Source organism: Ictalurus punctatus, chromosome 5 (genome assembly GCF_001660625.3).
Source record: "Ictalurus punctatus breed USDA103 chromosome 5, Coco_2.0, whole genome shotgun sequence".
Taxonomy (NCBI): Eukaryota; Metazoa; Chordata; class Actinopteri; order Siluriformes; family Ictaluridae; genus Ictalurus; species Ictalurus punctatus.
The window spans coordinates 33,679,809-33,699,623 of record NC_030420.2 but is presented as its reverse complement, the minus strand read 5'-3'; the positions used below and the strand labels follow the sequence as shown (position 1 = coordinate 33,699,623).

At 43.4% G+C, this 19,815-nt stretch overlaps 3 protein-coding genes across 6 annotated transcripts in view; 1 reads left to right on the top strand and 2 right to left on the bottom strand.

Moving 5' to 3' along the window:
* Nucleotides 1-8,882, top strand: part of LOC108265770 (zinc finger protein GLIS1) — a 117,279-nt gene extending 108,397 nt beyond the window's left edge. The window contains exons 9-11 of the mRNA XM_017468445.3: nucleotides 6,028-6,170; nucleotides 6,544-6,690; nucleotides 6,865-8,882. Of these exons, the coding sequence (XP_017323934.1) occupies nucleotides 6,028-6,170; nucleotides 6,544-6,690; nucleotides 6,865-6,998 (424 nt within the window). The 3' untranslated portion in view covers nucleotides 6,999-8,882. The remainder of the gene's footprint in view (nucleotides 1-6,027; nucleotides 6,171-6,543; nucleotides 6,691-6,864) is intronic.
* Nucleotides 8,883-10,099: 1,217 nt separating this feature from the next.
* On the bottom strand, nucleotides 10,100-16,571 carry elovl8b (ELOVL fatty acid elongase 8b). Its single transcript, XM_017468813.3, has 9 exons — nucleotides 16,426-16,571; nucleotides 16,172-16,330; nucleotides 15,008-15,092; nucleotides 14,040-14,227; nucleotides 11,514-11,594; nucleotides 11,200-11,256; nucleotides 10,747-10,861; nucleotides 10,508-10,635; nucleotides 10,100-10,409 (listed from the first exon to the last, which is right to left on the bottom strand). Exons 3-9 carry the CDS (start codon nucleotides 15,063-15,065, stop codon nucleotides 10,242-10,244), a joined length of 795 nt encoding a protein of 264 aa, XP_017324302.1. The 5' UTR covers nucleotides 15,066-15,092; nucleotides 16,172-16,330; nucleotides 16,426-16,571; the 3' UTR covers nucleotides 10,100-10,241.
* Nucleotides 16,572-17,721: 1,150 nt separating this feature from the next.
* Nucleotides 17,722-19,815, bottom strand: part of mutyh (mutY DNA glycosylase) — an 8,923-nt gene continuing 6,829 nt past the window's right edge. For 3 of the 4 annotated variants that reach the window (XM_017468809.3, XM_017468812.3, XM_017468811.2), the window contains 3 exons: nucleotides 19,266-19,415; nucleotides 19,123-19,182; nucleotides 17,722-18,979 (listed from right to left, as the gene is read on the bottom strand). In XM_017468809.3, coding sequence (XP_017324298.1) covers nucleotides 18,845-18,979; nucleotides 19,123-19,182; nucleotides 19,266-19,415 — 345 coding nt within the window. In that variant the 3' untranslated portion in view covers nucleotides 17,722-18,844. The remainder of the gene's footprint in view (nucleotides 18,980-19,122; nucleotides 19,183-19,265; nucleotides 19,416-19,815) is intronic. The other variant, XM_017468810.3, reaches the window with a different exon arrangement.

Sequence of the window (19,815 nt, the reverse complement as noted above, 5' to 3'; positions counted from 1 at the left end):
TCGTCGATGGATTATTTTCCCGTAACATCACGACACGGTGTGTTTTATTCCTTTCTTCCGCCGCACACCCGGGGAAAGACTTCGCCGTAGCGCCTGCGCGTATCCGAGGTGACGACCGCGGCGCCGCGTTATTAGAATCGAGGCCTCCTAATCGAAAGTGCGTACATAACGACGCTATATAACGAGCCAGGTATGAAACGTCGGCTTACATTTTCCTGAAGACGGAGCGGTGTTTGATTTACGTGCCCAAACCCTAGTGCATACACGCCGCCGCTGCCAAGGTCAACACCGGCAGCCGCGCTTGTTTTTCCCCAAACGGTTTAGAAGGACATTAAACATTTTGACAAAATTATCTAACGCGCCCGACTCGGACCGCTTCAGCCGCTGACCTCATCGCTAAATGTGTTTACCCTGGCTGAAACGTCCCATTTAGACTCCTTTTACTCTGTAAATACCTGCCGTCACTTTTTGAAGCTAATATTAAAAAGATGCCAGTGAAAACAGAGCATGCAGCTCGCCGTGTGGAGTTTTAGATGGAGAGGACCCTCAGCGCTATACGTCTCCATGAAATTCGCAGTCCGTTTTTTGGCTCGCTTTTACTCCTGTGTTGTGTCACAAGCTGCCGGTTTGTAACGGCGTAAAAATGGCAGCTCGGCGTAGCTGATTGGTTAATTGGTTTTTCTTTGATCTTGGAATAACGACATCACGAATCAGGTCGCTTTCGTTCCCGGAGTGACGTACCACCGAGTCCAGAAAGCTTCCCTTAACGACTCGTTTGTGGCTGGCTTGCGCAGTCCTGGGATTTGATCTCACAACCTCACGATCACTGACACTGGAACATTCAGCACTGAACCAGCAGCGCCCCCATCTGGAGAGACGGCAGTGCACAGGTCACACGTCATCACTTACAATCTGTTTCCATCACCTTCCGTCACATCTCCTCGAACCACACTGACTTTTACACACAGTTAGGTTGTTTTTTTGTTTTTTTGTTTTTTGGGGGGGTTTTAACGTAGGTTTCGTTATGAACACATTTAAAATGTAAATAAAAACAGGATGGATGGAAATTCCGTTTATGACAAAGAGCTGTAATATTTAAATTCCATTGAAAAAAGTGCAGTCAATTCTAATCTTTCTTTCTTTCCTTCTGGTGTGGTGTTGTGTGTTTGCATTGTGTAGGCAGTGTGTGTATGATGTGTGTATGGCGGGTATATGATGTGTGTATGGCGGGTATATGATGTGTGTATGGTGGGTGTATACAAGTTGTGTATGCACTGTACAGTGTGTATATTCATTGTATGTTGTGTGTATGCAGTGTGTATGTGATGTGTATCTAATGTGTATGCAGTGTGTATGTAGTGTGTATCCAGTGTGTATGTGATGTGTATCTAATGTGTATGCAGTGTGTATGTAGTGTGTATCCAGTGTGTATGTGATGTGTATCTAATGTGTATGTAGTGTGTATGCAGTGTGTGTGATGTGTATGCAGTGTGTATGTAGCATGTATGCAGTGTGTATGTAGCGTATATGCAGTGTATATGCAGTGTGTGTGCAGTGTGTATGCAGTGTGTATGCAGTGTGTATGCAGTGTGTATGCAGTGTGTGTGCAGTGTGTATGTAGTGTGTATGCAGTGTGTATGTAGTGTGTATGCAGTATGTATGCTGTGTGTGCAGTGTGTATGTAGTGTGTATGCAGTGTGTATGCAGTGTGTATGTGATGTGTATGTAGTGTGTATGCAGTGTGTATGTAGTGTGTATGCAGTGTGTATGCAGTGTGTTTGTGATGTGTATGTAGTGTGTATGTAGTGTGTATGCAGTGTCTATGTAGTGTGTATGCAGTGTGTATGCAGTGTGTATGTGATGTGTATGCAGTGTGTATGCAGTGTGTATGCAGTGTGTATGCAGTGTGTATGTAGTGTTTATGTGATGTGTATGTAGTGTGTATGTAGTGTGTATGCAGTGTCTATGTAGTGTGTATGTAGTGTGTATGCAGTGTGTATGCAGTGTGTATGTGATCTTCAGCATCCCCTCAGCCCTTAAGCTCTGTTCCTTGCTGATCTGAAGCTGAACTCTTTAAACTCGGAGTGTTAAAGGATGGAGCGTGAATCCGAATCCCTTCCTCGTGGATGTGGAGCGCTAACCAGAAGCAGAACCGTTTCCCAGAGAGCCGTAATCATTCACTCGTCCACTCGTTCACTACAGAGCGACAGATGAGACAAGAAGAACGAGGGATGGAGCTCTCATCCTCATGAATCTTCAGGCTGGAAAAAACCCCGAGCAGTTTGGATCCTTTCCAGCCATCTTGTCTGATCCCACTGATGAGACTCCGTCTGTGTGTGTGTGTGTGTGTGTGTGTGTGTGTGTGTGACCCTGTAACATCCACAAGCTTTCAGAAATGGATTTAAACTGGAATTTGATTCTTGCAGGGGTCATGAGCGAGAGATGTTGTCATCAAAATCCGTCTGGCTCGGAATCTGTGTTTAATAACAACGATGGTTCATCATCCAGAGAAGAACTCTGTCTCTCTCTCTCTCTCTCTCTTTTTTTGGAATGGCGATGTTCCTGAACTGGACACGAGTCCAAACCACATCTCTGTCTTTTCCATCCACCTTGTTTCTTTCCCTCCGTCAGTCTCTTTTTTCAGACTCCAGGTCTTTGATCCTCTCGTGTCTTTTGATATCTGTCCAGAATTAAAGTGCCTCTTTTCCCCTCTATTCTACTTCTCTGTTTGAACGAATCGTGTCCACATGAGGAGTCACGATCACCGAGTTGACTCAGCTGAGTCAGGAGTGACTCACACGGACGGAGCGGGTAATGCTCAGACGTTTCCACAGATGTGTTCCCACAGTCCAGTTCCGTAAAATCCTCTGCTCTGCTGCAGTTACAGTATTTCCCAGAATGTACGACACGCCCCTGTACATTCTCTCAGCTTAGAGAGAAAAATACTCCGTGTTACTTTGCATGAAAACACAAGGCGTCTACATAACTTTAGTACCGAGTCTAAAATGACACCTGAGTGCCCCCTGCTGGTCCAGCAGTGTTACTGTTACTGTCGTTAGTTCATCGCTGTACTCTAAAGTCCTGCTTTTACACGTCACACTGTACCAGACCCGAATAAAAAAAAATCTCCGAGGATTAGGGAAGATCCTTTAATGCTAGTTTGAGGCATTTAATTTTCGTGATCCGGAAATCAGCTCGTACAGAAAATAGACGCAAACATACCTCGAATCGAGCTTGTCATAGTAAGGAGATCCCCGCCCAACAGTCGTGTAGTTACAGCGATACCACAGCTGTCCACGACCGAGCGATGACGAAAGCAGATTTGTCCGTGCTCTCTGGGTGGGAGGGGCAATCACAGAGACGCTAGCCAATCGTGTTTGTGGAATGTACGTAGAAGCGGAAGGGGGTAGCGCTATCCTCGGAGTGTGTTACGCTGCCTGGTGATGCAGCACGTGCAGCAGTTTGGGTTTCAGTTCCACGTGTCGCAGAGGAAACACGTGTTAGACTATTCTGTGTTTTCTTTCCCGTCTGCCTCGCTGCTTTCTCCACCGCCCCAGTAGTTGACATCCCCACGACGACGACTAGTGACGTAAAAATAAGAATGAGAAATATACTGTACACACCAGTCAGGGTTCAACAGTACGAGGGAGAACCTTTTCATGTATCCGGTACTTCCCGCTCCTGCGTTAACGACGCCACGGATTTGTGTAAAAACCCCGACGTCAGATCGAACCCGTCGGGGCGCCGGCCGAGCGCGCGTGCTTCTGCGGAGGAGGACGATCCGATCCGATCCGATCCGATAATCAGACTCATCGTGATCGACATCACAACTGTGCGTCGGTTTAAATAAAGTTCGATTCCTGGGACGATTCCTAGATTTTCAGTGAGGTCTCTGAAGGCTTTTGCGTTGTACGCGCTGCACGGACCGCTTTCTCAGATATTAACCGTGAAGATCCTCGAGCAGTAGGCAGTGCCGGACTCGAGTGACAGTAGAGATATCTTTAATAACATCCAGTCGTCTTTTATTTACATTTCCGTACGTGCTTGTGTAAAGCTTACCGCTGGCGATGTAAGGGTTCGCCGCACTAGGTTCTGGTTTGCTTCCTTCTGTCGTGTTCAGATGTTTTCTGCTGCTTCAGAGCGATGAGTAACGTTTAATAAAGTACAGATCCTGGGGGGTGGGGGGGGGGGGAGTACGTCGTTACCGTCCACTACTGAAGCAAATAACATCAAATACGACCTCTTCATGCCGTCCTACGCTGATTTATTTAGGATCGGCCCGACCCCTGACCTTTACTACTACAGAGATTAAGCGCTCGACTGTTCTAAAATCAGCGTGATTGGAAACTGCGCCGTTCCTGACCCACATCCTGTCTGAGGTCAAAGGTCAGACTTCTCTCTCTGTCTCTTTGTCTGTCTCACTCCACAGTGGGACGAGAAAATAAAAAGCGCAGTAAAGGCGAGCACGTGTCGGTGTTAGCGGACGATCTGAGAGCGAGAGCCGAGGGGAGCGATGAATCGCATGCGTATGGAAATGTAGGAAAGATTCCCCTCATTCCTGCAGACTGAGCGCGCTCCACCTGGCACTGATTACGCCGTGAGTCACATAGAGGCAGCTTGTAAAAATATGAACAGTATAACTGTTTCCTGAGTTCCCGCTGACAGCAGATCCCCCCAAGGGGGGAAGAAATACAGTGCGGAAACACGTGAAGCCAGGATTAGCGCAGGTTATCCTACACTAAGCGCAGTCCTGGACGCGGATATTAAGAGGGCAGCTGAGGAGAGTCACGCCGAGTATGTCCGGAACGTCACGGCAAGCTTTCGGACGCGAGCGTGCGCGCGAGAGAGAGAGACGTGTGACTCGGGATGAGAAAACGTGTCCCTCTCCGGCTTGCGGTCGATGATGTCACGGTGTCGCTGGTGTGGTGCAGGACTGTGGGGTGTGGCGCTTAAAATACGTTACATGTGTGTGTGTGTGTGTGTGTGTGTGTATAAATATGATAAATATAAATAGAAGATATGACGATGCTGTGTCATCAGAGAAGAGCGTATTTTGTGATTTATGTATGATGTTTATACGGTCCGGCCCTTTAGACCCGAGCACAGAAAGGAGGATTCTGGGAATGGTGCGCCGCGTGGTGAACGAGGTGCGTCCGTTACCGGTGTGTGGTGTTCCGAGGCGTTTATGTGCTAACGTCATGTCATTACCGCTGCTTTTACAGATCCGTGATCCCGAGTGTAGAGCTCGTTCGTTCGGCTTGCCGTTCGACGCGAGTGGAGCGTGACGGTCTGGTGTCGGGTTGGGTCGCTGTGCGTTTGTCATTCGAACAGAACGATCTGATTTGATTTCTGAACGCTGGCTGGAGAATTTAAAGATTCGAAGGCACTAACAATGGATTTAGTTGTTCGGTTTCAGCGATCGCGACTTCCCTTCGGAGCCAGCGCCGGGGAAAAAAACGAGAAGAAAAAAAAAACAAAACAAAACCCAGGCCTGCGCTTGATCAGAACCAGCCTGGGACATTTTTATGACTAATATGTGATGGTTTTTTGTTTCAACATGGCAAAGCTGCTCTGGATTTACACTGGAATATCCAGCGAGAGCTCGGGGTACCTGCTGATCTCTTCTGCAGCTTCAGCCAAAAATAAAACGCACACACGCTTCCTCTTAACGCGAGAGTTCAGCTTTACACTGACGCTAATTCCGCTCAAATGTTTAACAGTAACTGGAACGGAACACTGCAAAGTGACCTACAGAACAGAAAGATTCATTCTCTCTCTCCCTCCCTCTCTCTCTCTGTCTCTCTCTCTCTCCCTCTCTCTCTCTCTCTCTCTCTCTCTCTCCCTCTCTCTCTCTCTCTCTCTCTCTCTCTCTCTCCCTCTCCCTCTCTCTCTCTCTCTCTCTCTCTCCCTCTCCCTCCCTCTCTCTCTCTCTCTCTCTCCCTCTCCCTCCCTCTCTCTCTCTCTCTCTCTCCCTCTCCCTCCCTCTCTATCTCTCTCTCTCTCTCTCCCTCTCTCTCTCTCTCTCAGGTTATCTGGTCCGTTGCTCTCTCCAGGAATCAGTCCACTGAAGGCTCCATCTCCGTCATCCACGCTGGTGGAGAAACAGCAGAACCTGTCGTCCACACAGCAGCACCACAAATCCTACTCCACCTTCCACAACCTCAATGAAGGTACTAAAGACAGGGGGAGAAAAGAAAGAAAGAAAGAAAGAAAGAAAGAAAGAAAAAATGAAAAAATGAAAGGTAGCAAAGAAAGAGATTATTCATTGGTCGTGGCTGTAAGATTGCAGTGTGTGTAACAGTGTGTGTGACAGCATCTGTGACAGTGTGTCTAACAACGTGTGTAACAGCGCGTGCGACAGCGCGTGCGACCACGTGTGACAGCGTGTGTGACAGCGCGTGCAACAGCGCGCGACAGCACGTGCGATAGCACGTGCGACAGCACGTGTGTAACAGCGCGTGTAACAGCGTGCGACAGCGCGTGCGACAGCGCGTGTGACAGTGTGTGTGACAGTGTGTGTGACAGTGTGTGTTGATTTTTCAGATTATCGAGGAAACTTCCAGAGCTGCTTCCACTTCGGGGAGAATTACAGAGCAGAGCAGAACATCAACAACACTCACACCTCTGCAGATCCTCACAATTTCAACACACACACACACAACAACTTACACACTGGCTGCTCCAATACAGGTATGTGTGCGCACACACACACACACACACACACACACACACAATTTTTCACCTTACACTAAAAACCCAAAAGCACTAAACTCACACTGGCTCAACTTTGACTCCAATATATATATATGTGTGTGTGTGTGTGTGTGTGTGTGTGTGTGTGTGTGTGTGTGTGTGTGTGTGTAGGGTTCAGTTTGGTACCGGATTTCGGGGCTTCCGTGTCTCAGTTCAGTCTCAGTGCAGATGACAGCGTCTTCTTCCAGCTGGGAGCCTTCGAGCGCAGCCTGAGTCAAATGTCCTCCGTGTACACGGAGACGTAGAGCATCACTCCATCATAATATCACTCCATCATATCACTCCATCACTCCATCATAATATCACTCCATCACTCCATCATAATATCACTCCATCATATCACTCCATCACTCCATCATAATATCACTCCATCACTCCATCATATCACTCCATCACTCCATCATAATATCACTCCATCACTCCATCACTCCATCATATCACTCCATCATAATATCACTCCATCACTCCATCACTCCATCATAATATCACTCCATCACTCCATCATAATATCACTCCATCATATCACTCCATCACTCCATCATAATATCACTCCATCACTCCATCATAATATCACTCCATCACTCCATCACTCCATCATATCACTCCATCATAATATCACTCCATCACTCCATCATATCACTCCATCATATCACTCCATCACTCCATCATAATATCACTCCATCACTCCATCACTACATCACTCCATCATAATATCACTCCATCACTCCATCATATCACTCCATCACTCCATCATAATATCACTCCATCACTCCATCATATCACTCCATCATAATATCACTCCATCACTCCATCATATCAGTCTGTCACTCCATCACTCCGTCACTCCATCATAATATCACTCCATCACTACACCATTCAATAAATCTGTTACTATAGTACTCCATCACTCTATCTTTCCATCTCTTTGCCACTCTAACACTCCAACACTATTCCTCCGTCACTGCATCATCACTGCATCATCACTCTATACCTCCATCACTCTATACCTCCATCACTCCATCACTCTTGTCACTGTTCCTTTATCACTTCTTAACTCCAGCACTGTCATTCTATCACTCTCTCTAACTCTGCCACCGTTCCTCTTTCATTCTTTCACTCTATCAGTGTTCATCTCTCACTCCCTCACTGTTCCTCCATCACCCTAACACTCTGTCAGTCCATCCCTCTGTCACTGCATCATTCTCTCACTCTATCAGTCATTAAGCTGCTCCTCCATCACCATTCTTCCATCACTCCATCACTCCATCGCTGCGCAGTCTTGTCCCCTGTCCCCTCGCTCTCTCACTTCAACTCATCTCTACTCTCCTCACCATCACATCTCTTTTTCTTCTCTCTCTCCTCATTAACAGTGTAAACTCTCATGAAGCCCCGGACTGACTCACCACAGCTGCTCTCACACTTGGCTTTTCTTTTTCAGAAAAAAACAAATCTTTCCGCAGCTGTTTTAGTGCTTCGATATATATATATATATATATAAATATAAATAAATAAATAAAACTGTCTCATGCAACGTAAACGCTGTAACCGCCGGAACGTTCTCCTCCATGTTTGTTTAACTCGCTTGCTTCGTCTCAGCTTGCGACCTGATTGGTCAGGAGGTGTCAAAAACGTGTTTTAAGGCGAGTTTACCTTCTACAACCACAATTCCGGCGTTAAACAAGGAACGCTTGATCTAAAAAATACATTTTACACGTCGGACATCAAACGGTGTCTGGCGTCCGACGTCTCCGCCTGTTCATCACGTGGTTTATTGTCTTACAAACAGACGATAAGTACATTTGTAGGATTCTGGGTAATCTGCTCACGTCTCGAAGGATTTGATCGCTAAATTTTAATCTCTCTCTCTCTCTCTGTCTCTCTCTCGGCTGAAGTGTATAAGAAATATATAGGCTTTGTGTGTAGCGTTGCTGTGTTTATCAGTGAATGTTTGCAGCGTGTGTATTGCATTTTGATTTTTGTTTGTTTGTGTTTTTTTTTTTTAAACGCTCGATGAATCTGAACCGTCCACCGAACTCCTATCAGATGTATAAAATGTACAGTTTGTTAAACTATTAATTATTGTGTCACTATATCGTGTCTCAGAAAATAAATTTACCTTTAATAATGCAGTCTCGTGTGTGTGTGTGTGTGTGTGTGTGTGTGTGTGTGTGTGTGTGTGTGTGCGCATTGTGACTTGATGGAAAACTTATACTGCATGACATTAAGGATTTTAGTAAATGAACACCGCCCCCTAGTGGAGGAATCTCAGCGCTGAACTCTCAGAATAGTGTAACACAGATAAAACTATTAAACTTCCAGCAACGTTTACCTCTACTCCTGTATTTTACACCACAGCGCTGATGAATCCTGCACTCTGATTGGTCAGGAGGTGTTGATTAGTTCTCTATAACAGCAGCTCTGACAGTAGCGCAGGTTTATATTAATGCTCTCGTTTCCATAGTAACGTCTCATTCACAGGGACGTGTACTGCAGACTCTCCATATGAACGGATTTAAAACCGTGTAATGTACAAAAAAAAAAAAAGTTTTCTTAAAAGTAAGGAGACGTTTATGTGACATTCATGGAAGGAGTCTCCAGTATCAGGAGGTAATAAAAACGTAAATTTATCCTGTATAAATTGGATACATTTTAAATGCGGGTGTAAGTTTAGGTTCTGTGTAAATATATATGACTTCTATTAAAAGGTAAACAGACTGTCCATGAGTAAAAACGGCTACAACAGCTGAAATAATAAACAATAGAAACCATCACAGAAATTCTAATGGTTTCCACGACAAATACTATTACAAACCATCAGCTAAACCATTCAAACCATTACCATAACCATTACTGGTCCTTAATGGTATCCACTAGACATAACATGCCACCAGGCAACGAATGACCAGTAGAGACCCACAGGGACCATTACGGTATCCATTAAAACCATTACATGCCACCAGGCAACGAATGACCAGTAGAGACCCACAGGGACCATTACGGTATCCATTAAAACCATTACATGCCACCAGGCAACGAATGACCAGTAGAGACCCACAGGGACCATTACAGTTTCCATTAAAACCAGTACAACTCCCATTCTAACAGTTAAAACCTTTACAAATTCTATGAGGGTTTCTAACTCTAAAAGAGTCGACTGAAAGAGCTGACTCAAAGATCCGATTCGTTCGCAAACGACACATTACCTGTTTGACCTGCTTGTTCCGTGTAGCATTAGACTTAAACACTTTACATAACCTACTGTTTGTTAACTAGTGAAGTCCAAACGACTCTGTTCACACACGCGAGTCGGCTCAACGTTCACCTAAAAGAGTCGCCTCTCTCTCGGTTCCTTTCATTTCCAACTTTATTAGGGCTGGAAAAGAAGCATTATTCATTTAATTATTTTTTAAACCCAGGAATGTTCTAACAAAGGCACTCTTTGGTCTGTTGGTCTGGATTCCACCTCTACTCGCTTCCGCTAGTCTGCGTCAGGAGCGTTTGCTCTTCCTGTTCACGTAGCTCTGGTAGTAGAAGTTGCTGAAGAGCAGGATGAGGCTGATGCAGTAGGCGAACACGACCGCGTTCATGGAGTCGGGGAAGTCGCACTCGGTGAACAGGTTGTAGCCGGTGTGTGTGGTGAGCAGAACGAACTGCAGCTGGGAACGAAAGAGGAAACAGTTCAGTCATTTTCTTACCATACTGTCCTACGGAGGCATTAAAAAGTGTGTGTGTGTGTGTGTGTGTGTGTGTGTACCAGCTGCAGGGAGGTGAGGTAGCGTTTCCACCACAGATATCTCTGCATGTGCGGACCAAAAGCCGCCAGGCCGTAGTACGAATACATGATGATGTGTACGAACGTGTTGAGGAGACCGATGAAGAACGCTACACACACACACACACACACACTCTTAATTACAGATTACCGGATCTTTTACACATCAGTACACAGCTCTGCATTAACATCAGCGAGAAAGAGTAAGATCGGCGGCGTACACTGTCCCCCGGCGACGAACTTGACTCCGGCCCACCAGTTGAAGATCATGGTGCCGTGATGGTACACGTGCAGGAAGGTCAGCTGACTGTTCTTCTTACGCAAGATAAAAAACACCTGGTGGTAGCAGAGGGTAAGAAAGAGAGCAACAAGACAGAAGACAGAACGTGCTGCGATCTTATTGGTCTGTTTTTGCACATTGAGCATTGAACACTCGAACATAAACAACGCACCCCCAATACTCCTAACCAAATAACCGATGTTCACCCGTAACCAAACGTTTACCGGTAAACACCATCAAACATCTAATGTTTACCATCACACACACACGCGTAAACACTATGATTCTCTAACAAACACCATCAGGCTTCATAAATACACACTCGCACAGTGTTCAGAAGGTGATAGGTCGGTGTGTAAGAGACACGTGGTCCTGATGTGGTGCAGTAACTTACGGTGTCACTGAGTTCGATGACCTTGGAGAAGAAGAACCACCAGCACACACGGGCCATCTGAGAACCGGGAAAACAGAAGCGCATGGGGAAAGAAAAGAAAAAAAAAAACGACGCGTCAAAGCACGTCACGGCGGACGCTCCGCGTCGGCGGATCACAAAACGTGTGAAAACGTTCAGCATTAATACGAGAGTCTTCTGTAAGGAACTGTTGATTTAACATTTACGGAAGGAGTCTCCGGTGCCAGTGATTACGTCCCTAAAACAGAACAGCGCACGGCGTTTCATTCCGTACTTAATAAAGAGATCGCGATTACCCTCAGAGCCAGAGGACCGGTGCTGTAGTCGACAGGCTGACAGAGGTAGCTGTAGTTCGACAGCCACGACGTCATTAAAAACTAGACAAGACAAGAACACAGAAGCCTTTCAAGATATTTCAATCATTACATAGCAGTGAAGATTTCATGAAATTTTTCATTGATAAGGTTGAAAATATTAGACGTGAAATACAGGCCATTAAATTAAAACCAGACAGTACTGTAACAAACCCATTACATGGCAATGTAGCGATATCAGATCAACGTTTAGAATGTTTTGCTCCGCTTAGAGAGACCGAACTCGCTACATTAATCTCTTCAGCCAATTCATCAACTTGCATACTAGATCCCGTACCTACATGTTTGTTTAAACAGATTTGTCCAGGAGTAACTGAACCACTTCTAAATATAATCAATTCTTCCCTAAGCAGTGGCTATGTACCTAAATCACTTAAATTAGCAGTTATTAAACCCTTGATTAAAAAACCTGATCTTGACCCGTCTCAATTGTCCAGCTATAGACCAATATCAAATCTCCCCTTCATCTCTAAGATTTTAGAAAAGGTTGTACACAGCAGTTCTGCTCGTACTTAGATAGGAATAACATTCATGAAATGTATCAGTCAGGATTTAGACCTCATCATAGCACAGAGACAGCGTTAGTTAAAGTAGTAAATGACCTTCTACTGACCTACGATCAGGGTTGTGTCTCGCTGCTTGTGTTACTCGACCTTAGTGCAGCTTTTGATACTATAGATCACACTATTCTCCCTGATAGATTAGAAAATGTTGTTGGTATTAAGGGAACAGTCCTCTCCTGGCTCAGGTCTTATCTCACAGATCGTTATCAGTTCGTAGATGTAAATGGTGAATTCTCCATGCGTACTGAGCTTACTTTTGGAGTTCCACAGGGTTCTGTTTTAGGCCCACTGCTCTTTACTTTATATATGCTACCCCTAGGTCAAATTATTCGTAAACATGGAATTATCTTCCACTGTTATGCTGATGATACACAGCTGTATGTTTCAGCGAAGCCAGAGGACAGACGTAAGCTTAGTAAAGTTGAGGATTGTGTAAAGGACATTAGACATTGGATGTTAATTAACTTCCTTCTACTTAATTCTGATCAGACAGAAGAACTTGTACTAGGACAACGTGTAGCTAGAAGTAATCTTTCTGATCACATGGTTACTCTGGATGGTCTTTCTGTTTCATCATGTGCAGCAGTTAAAGACCTTGGAGTGATTATTGACTCCAGTCTATCATTTGATGCTCATGTAGATAATATTACTAGGATAGCCTTCTTTCATCTCAGAAATATTTCTAAAATAAGAAACATATTGTCACTACATGATGCGGAAATACTAGTTCATGCTTTCGTCACCTCTAGATTAGATTATTGTAATGCCTTACTGTCTGGATGTTCCAGTAGGAATATAAATAAGCTCCAGTTAGTCCAGACTGCAGCTGCTAGAGTCCTCACTAGAACTAGAAGATACGACCATATCACACCGATATTATCAATACTGCATTGGATCCCAGTGGAATCCCGCATTAACTGTAAAATACTCTTATTAACCTATAAAGCACTAAATGGTCTCGCACCACAGTATCTAAGCGACCTTTTGGTTTTCTATGATCCGCCACGCCTACTTAGATCAAAAGATGCAGGCTATTTGACGGTACCTCGAATAGTGAAGGCTACAGCAGGGGGAAGAGCTTTCTCTTATAGAGCCCCACAGTTATGGAACAGTCTTCCTATTAGTGTTCGGGACTCAGACACAGTCTCAGTGTTTAAGTCTAGGCTTAAAACGTGTCTGTTTACTCAAGCCTACCCTGACTAGATTCTGTTCTACTACTTCGCAGTCATAATTATCTTTTTTCTCCCTCTCTCCTTTCGCCGAGCCCCACACGAATTTATGGAGATACTAGAGATACAGATCCTCTCTGCCGCTGGATGGAGCTCAAATCTTCTTTAATTCCAGACTGCTGGGACTACGGCTGCTCCTAACGCCATACAGACTTCATATAAATCCATAATGAACTTTTTCACACTATCTGTTGTTACCCAGATGAGGATGGGTTCCCTTCTGAGTCGGGTTCCTCTCAAGGTTTCTTCCTCTTAAAACATCTTAGGGAGTTTTTCCTCGCCACCGTCGCCACTCAGTGTCTTGCTCAGTTGGGATAAATTCGCACCTTTAATATCTGTATACCGTGTTGATATTTCTGTAAAGCTGCTTTGAGACAATGTCTATTGTAAAAAGCGCTATACAGATACAATTGAACTGAATTGAATTGAATATTTCTGTCTGTCGTACAGCAAAAACCGCAAGCCGCATCGTTTCACTAGATCTCGGTGCATTTGGTGATATGTTCATAAATCTTACACGCAGATATCCATCAGTCGTATTACCGTATATAGAAATACTCGAGACGTTACGGAAAAGTTACATCCGACTCGATTCAAATGAGACACGTTCAAACATGAGAATAGAAGAAACGTCATATTTATCCAGGACGCTTTACCTCGTGGAACATGTAGACCGACAGACAAACCATAGCAAAGTTATAAACGATAAGCACAAGTTTGAGGTCCACCGGATCCCTGTTTCTCATGAGCCTGGGTCCGAGCCAGAGGATGCCGAGGTAGAAGAGAAAAATAAGGACGACGGGAACGGGGGAGTAAACGAGCAGCCATGGGTCCGTTCTCTTATCTGGAACCAACGATAGAGAGAAATGTGGGGGGAGGGGGGGGACAACAAACAAACAAACAAACAAACAAACAAACAATTCAGCATTTATTATGCTGGTTAACTTTTCGTAGAACAACAGGGTTTAGTACGGATACCGCACTTTAACCTGGTCTGACAATTAGCACGTATTAGTAAAGATGGACCAATCAGCAGCCGAGGCTCCTGGGGCAATTACGCATTATGTTTTCCGTTCCATCTGAGATCCTCGTTCGAGCGATATCTCGAGAGGGTGTGGTCAAAGGTTGGTAGGGTTTATATGGAGTCGTCAGTGTAACCAGCAGATGAACTTGATTAGATTTTCAAGGTCACATCAAGGTCAAAAGTCTGAATCCCCCCCCCCTTTAATAGCTTCCATACCGTTTGAAGTACACTTTAAGGGTATTTCTGGCGTACAAATTAGTAACAAGAATGATCAGACTTAAAATCTAGACTTAAAAAATGACTCCCTTCCGATCTGCTACGCATCTTCACAGTGGTGGCGATGCACCTCGATAAAGTTATTTAGTTCGATATAGTTCAAGCTTGCAGATCCGACCACCCGCCGCACTAGGCACATGGGCCGAGCTACGGTTTGTACTAGTCGGATTCATTAGCGTGTTAGAGTGACTGCCTGGTCATTTAGGTTTCTGAGCCAGAACATGGTGGACTAGCGAACGAATCGATTAGGAGTTAATAATTATTTTTGGAAAAAGAGAGGAAATATCTTCTCAGTCAGTGTGAGCAGAATAAATGTTAACACACCTCCGTTCTCCAGGATCCACTGATGCAGTGACTCGACTCTCTGCCATGTCGACTCCATTCAACAACCTGAACCTGGATACACAGCCTACAATTGTAATAAAAACAACACGAATCGTGTATAAAAGTAGCCCGAAGTACCACTTCAAATACTATTACAAACCATCAGCTAAGCATTAAAACCATTACATGCCACCAGGCAACGAATGACCAGTAGAGACCCACAGGGACCATTACAGTTTCCATTAAAACCAGTACAATTCCCATTCTAACAGTTAAAACCTTTACAAATTCTCTAAGAGTCGACTGAAAGAGCTGACTCAAAGATCCGATTCGTTCGCAAACGACACATTACCTGTTTGACCTGCTTGTTCCGTGTAGCATTAGACTTAAACACTTTACATAACTTACTGTTTGTTAACTAGTGAAGTCCAAACGACTCTGTTCATACACGCGAGTCGGCTCAACGTTCACCTAAAAGAGTCGCCTCTCTCTCGAACACATTACAAGTAAGAACTGATTTTTTCCCCCTCGCTTTTCACCATTTTTCGTCGTTAGAACTGTAGAGTTAGCCGGCTAGCTAGTTAATTAAACACTCTACATATATTAGTAAAGTCCGAGTGACTCTGCTCAGACATGCGTGTCGACTCTGAGCGTTCACCTAAAAGAATGGATTCAAAGAGCCGACTCGTTCATGAACGACACATTACCTGATGAGCGGGGGGGGGGGGGGGGGGGGGGGGGGGGGGGTTCCGCCTTTATCTCATCTCATCTAAAACGTCAGTTGATTAACCATCTAACTAAACGCTCCATATATGCGACTGAAGTGCAAGTGAGTCATGTTTGACTCTGATTTGAAAGAATCAAATACGCTAGATGAACAGTATCGACACACTGAATTTTTACATTTTCACTAGAAGGTTGGAGATTTCAGACAATGCAAACCAAAACCAAAGACAGAATCGTGTCTGTTCTCCTAAACAGATGTAAGTACCATGTGTAAGATCAGTCTTTCTGATTTCAATGCACTGTAGTGAAGTGAATCACCAAAAACAGATTTTGAATGAGTGCAGCTCAGACCCTGGATTTCCCTAAACTCAGACTTTTTAGCTCATTTTCATCACCACATATGCACAACATGCAGTTTAATACAAACTTTAAGCTCACCTCAACTCGATCCGTCTCTCCTTTGCTTTATCTGAAGACTTTGGACGCCGTTCACGGTTCTGTTCCAACACTGATAAGAATGTAAACCTGTCCTGCTGCTGATCTCCTGCTGCTGCGCACCCACTTCAGCACACCAAGCTTCACTGTTCATTATTGTTCCTGTTCAAAACAAGTCATTAATCAGTTGTAAGTTTAGGACGACAGAACAAAAAGCTTTTATTTGAAAGCAGGAACAAATCCCTGCTTGGATTTACCTGTTTAACATCATGCACCTCCACCATCTCCTCTGTGTAAACAGATATCTCTCTCTCTCTCTCTTTTTGTGTGTGTGTGTGTAGTTGCTGAAGGACAGTGGCAGCTATAAAATGTCCCTCCTGGTCCACAGCCAAGATTGTGTCCCAGTTTGCACCAGTCAATAATAACTGTAGATTACAGGTTTATTGAAACCAGAGTCGACCTTTAACCTGAATGCACTGGGTCAGAAAACATTTACATTGATCACAAATACATCTATTTACACTTCAGGGTGGTGACTAAACTCCACTTCCCCATCACACCACCCCGTCGTTGATTATTTTACTACAACAGCGCAACACAGTGTTTTATTCCTTACTTCGTACGCGCTACACTGCAATCCTGCTCGTCTAATAATCAGAGTCACGCCACTGACAATAACATTCTTCTATTTAGAACCTTTTTAACCTTCAATGCAACTCTTTTGATGCAATTCTGCACTGGTATTGACAACACCTGGACTTATTGATCATTATATATATACACATATATACACACACACACATTTTTATATATATATATATATATATATATATATATATATATATATATATATATATATATATATACACACACACACAGATATATATACATATATATACATATATATATATATATATATATATATATACACACACACACACACATATATATATATATATATATATACACACACACATATATATACACATATATATATATATATATATATGTGTATATATATATATAGATAGATAGACGGGAGAGATGGAGCTAACCCACTCATCTCCAAACTGTAGGTGTGTCGATAGGCTATAATCATTTAATAGCTTGTCATCAAATCATGGCTCATTATTATTATTATTATAATTATTATTATTATTCCATCCATCCATTTTCTGTACCACTTATCCTACCGTCTTGAAAAAGGTGTTTGCTAAGAAGTGGCTAAACGGGACCACGGAGGTCGTCGGGGACGTTAAACATCATCACGCCGAACAGGAAAACTGTTCTTGTCTTTTTACTTCTTGGTTATTATAATCAGGCTTCAAAATTCATAAAACTTGTGTTCATTTGTGAAGATTATCTTGAAGAACAAAACATGTAAGAATCATAAACTTTTGATATCCACAGAGCAGAGCTTCTTTTCTGCAGTAATCCAAAAACCAATCAAAAAAACCTGATTGGCTTCTCTTTTTTTTTTTTTTCTGCACTCTTTTAAATCCATTACATGTATTCAGAATCTGGAAAAATAAAACACTCGAATGAGACGTGCACGCAATGAAAACCCCAAAAAGACAAACACTTTAATCTCCAATATCACTACATTAACATTCGGAGCATTTCTGCTGTTAGTCATTCATTTATAAAGCATATTTAAAACAACAAGTTGAGCCGTACATGGTTAAAGGCCTAAAACGTGGGTATAAAAGAAAATAAAAGAAGTAGAACACATAAAGCAATGATAAAAGGAGAAACGTGGCACAAGCAAGCAATATTATATATTCTATTACTTTAATTACTGACCACAGAATGTGAAATTAAAAACTCCTCAGATTGGAGTAAATAACTGATTCTTATTAGAGGCAGCATGATTTCCTCTTTAAAATGTATTTATAGAATGATTCATCAGATTTTTATGTATTTTTTGGTCTGCGATGATTCTGATGAAAATTGAACTGTAACAGAAGGTTAAGATCATTTCATCAGGAAGAGATCATTAAGATCAAGCATATTTTTTAATTACAAAAGATTTTAATCATAAAAGACCACTTGTACGCTTGGATTATGTACAAATATGTTAAATGATGCCAGAAACATTAAAAGAAAACGATTAAAAGAGTTACGTTTTAAAGTGGTCACTTTAGTGGGAAATTAGCGTAATGTAGAAATATCGATGCATAAAGAATCGATTCAGAATTGTTTCTTGGCACTCTGAATCAAGTTGTGTATTAGAGTGCGAGATCCGAATCGAATCGCGAGTCGGAGTGCGAGATCCGAATCGAATCGCGAGTCGGAGTGCGAGATCCGAATCGAATCGTGAGTCGGAGTGCGAGATCCTAATCGAATCGTGAGTCGGAGTGCGAGATCCGAATCGAATCGTGAGTTGGAGTGCAAGATCCAAAACGAATCGCGAGTTGGAGTGCGAGATCTGAATCGAATCGTGAGTCGGAGTGCGAGATCTGAATCGAATCGTGAGTCGGAGTGTGAGATCCGAATCGAATCGCGAGTTGGAGTGCGAGATCCGAATCGAATCATGAGTCGGAGTGTGAGATCTGAATCGAATCGTGAGTCGGAGTGTGAGATCCGAATCGAATCGCGAGTTGGAGTGCGTGATCCGAATCGAATCATGAGTCGGAGTGTGAGATCTGAATCGAATCGTGAATCAGACTGTAAGCTTCAGCTGCTGGTTGGTTTTGAGGTGGTGAAGAACCGGCTGACTGAGAGCTGTTTCAGGCCGCCGTTAGCTGCACTTCCTGCTCGTTTGGCCTTCTTGCCTTTTCCAGCTTCAGGAATATGCTTTCGCTTTGTATTCTGGAACAGGAAGTTAATAAAAAAAAAAAATCATAAATCACTTTGGAACAAAAAAAACTAAACGAAACCAAGTGCCTTTCTCTTACGGGCATGCGATATGAAACTACATCACATCACTATTCACAAAGATATTTCTATGATACCTGATCTCTCACCTTCGTGTCCTGCAGTTTGCTTGTGGACTCGTAATAAAGCTTCATGATCTATAAGAAAACACAGATACAGTGTGTATACACACGCACACACGTTAAATCTCTCTAACACACACACACACACACACACAAACCTTTTTAACGCCGGTGGATATGGCAGCCTCCTGCAGAGCTGATTGGTCGAGCCAGCAGATCTTCTGCTCTCTCTGTCCCTCTACACACTCACACACACTCGCGCTGTAAACTACGTACGTTTGGTGGATGTGGGAAAAGATGTGCACCACCTACACGGGAAACACACACACACACTATTTTTTAAAAACTCCGTCGGGGATAAACGTTTGGAAATCACAGATGAACGTCATGTGTAATATGAATCCTGAAGCTTACACTGGATCAGACAGAGGAACAAATACGTTACGCATTACAACCAGCTGCATTTCTAATACACGGTTTGTTAAATCTTACTAATATCAACGTTTTAGAAACACTATATAACATATCCTAAAGGTAGTATATACAACCCCAATTCCAAAACAGTCGGGACGCTGTGGAAGATGTTAAAAGGTATATTAAAACCTTTTACAGGTATTAGAACACATGCTTCCATCCGGATTCCAACGCATCTTTACTTCCGAGAGATTCCGCCTCTCGAAGATCCTCTTTCTTAAACCCCATCATCTC

What these genes read in the sequence shown, in the direction of transcription:
- elovl8b (XM_017468813.3), bottom strand. Translation starts at nt 15,065, where the DNA reads ATGGAGTCGACATGGCAGAGAGTCGAGTCACTGCATCAGTGGATCCTG. An exon ending in CCGGTCCTCTGGCTCTGAGG is followed by an intron (nt 11,257 to 11,513) that starts GTAATCGCGATC and finishes CCCGGTTCTCAG; the next exon opens with ATGGCCCGTGTGTGCTGGTG. An exon ending in GTTCGTCGCCGGGGGACAGT is followed by an intron (nt 10,636 to 10,746) that starts GTACGCCGCCGA and finishes GTGTGTGTGTAG; the next exon opens with CGTTCTTCATCGGTCTCCTC.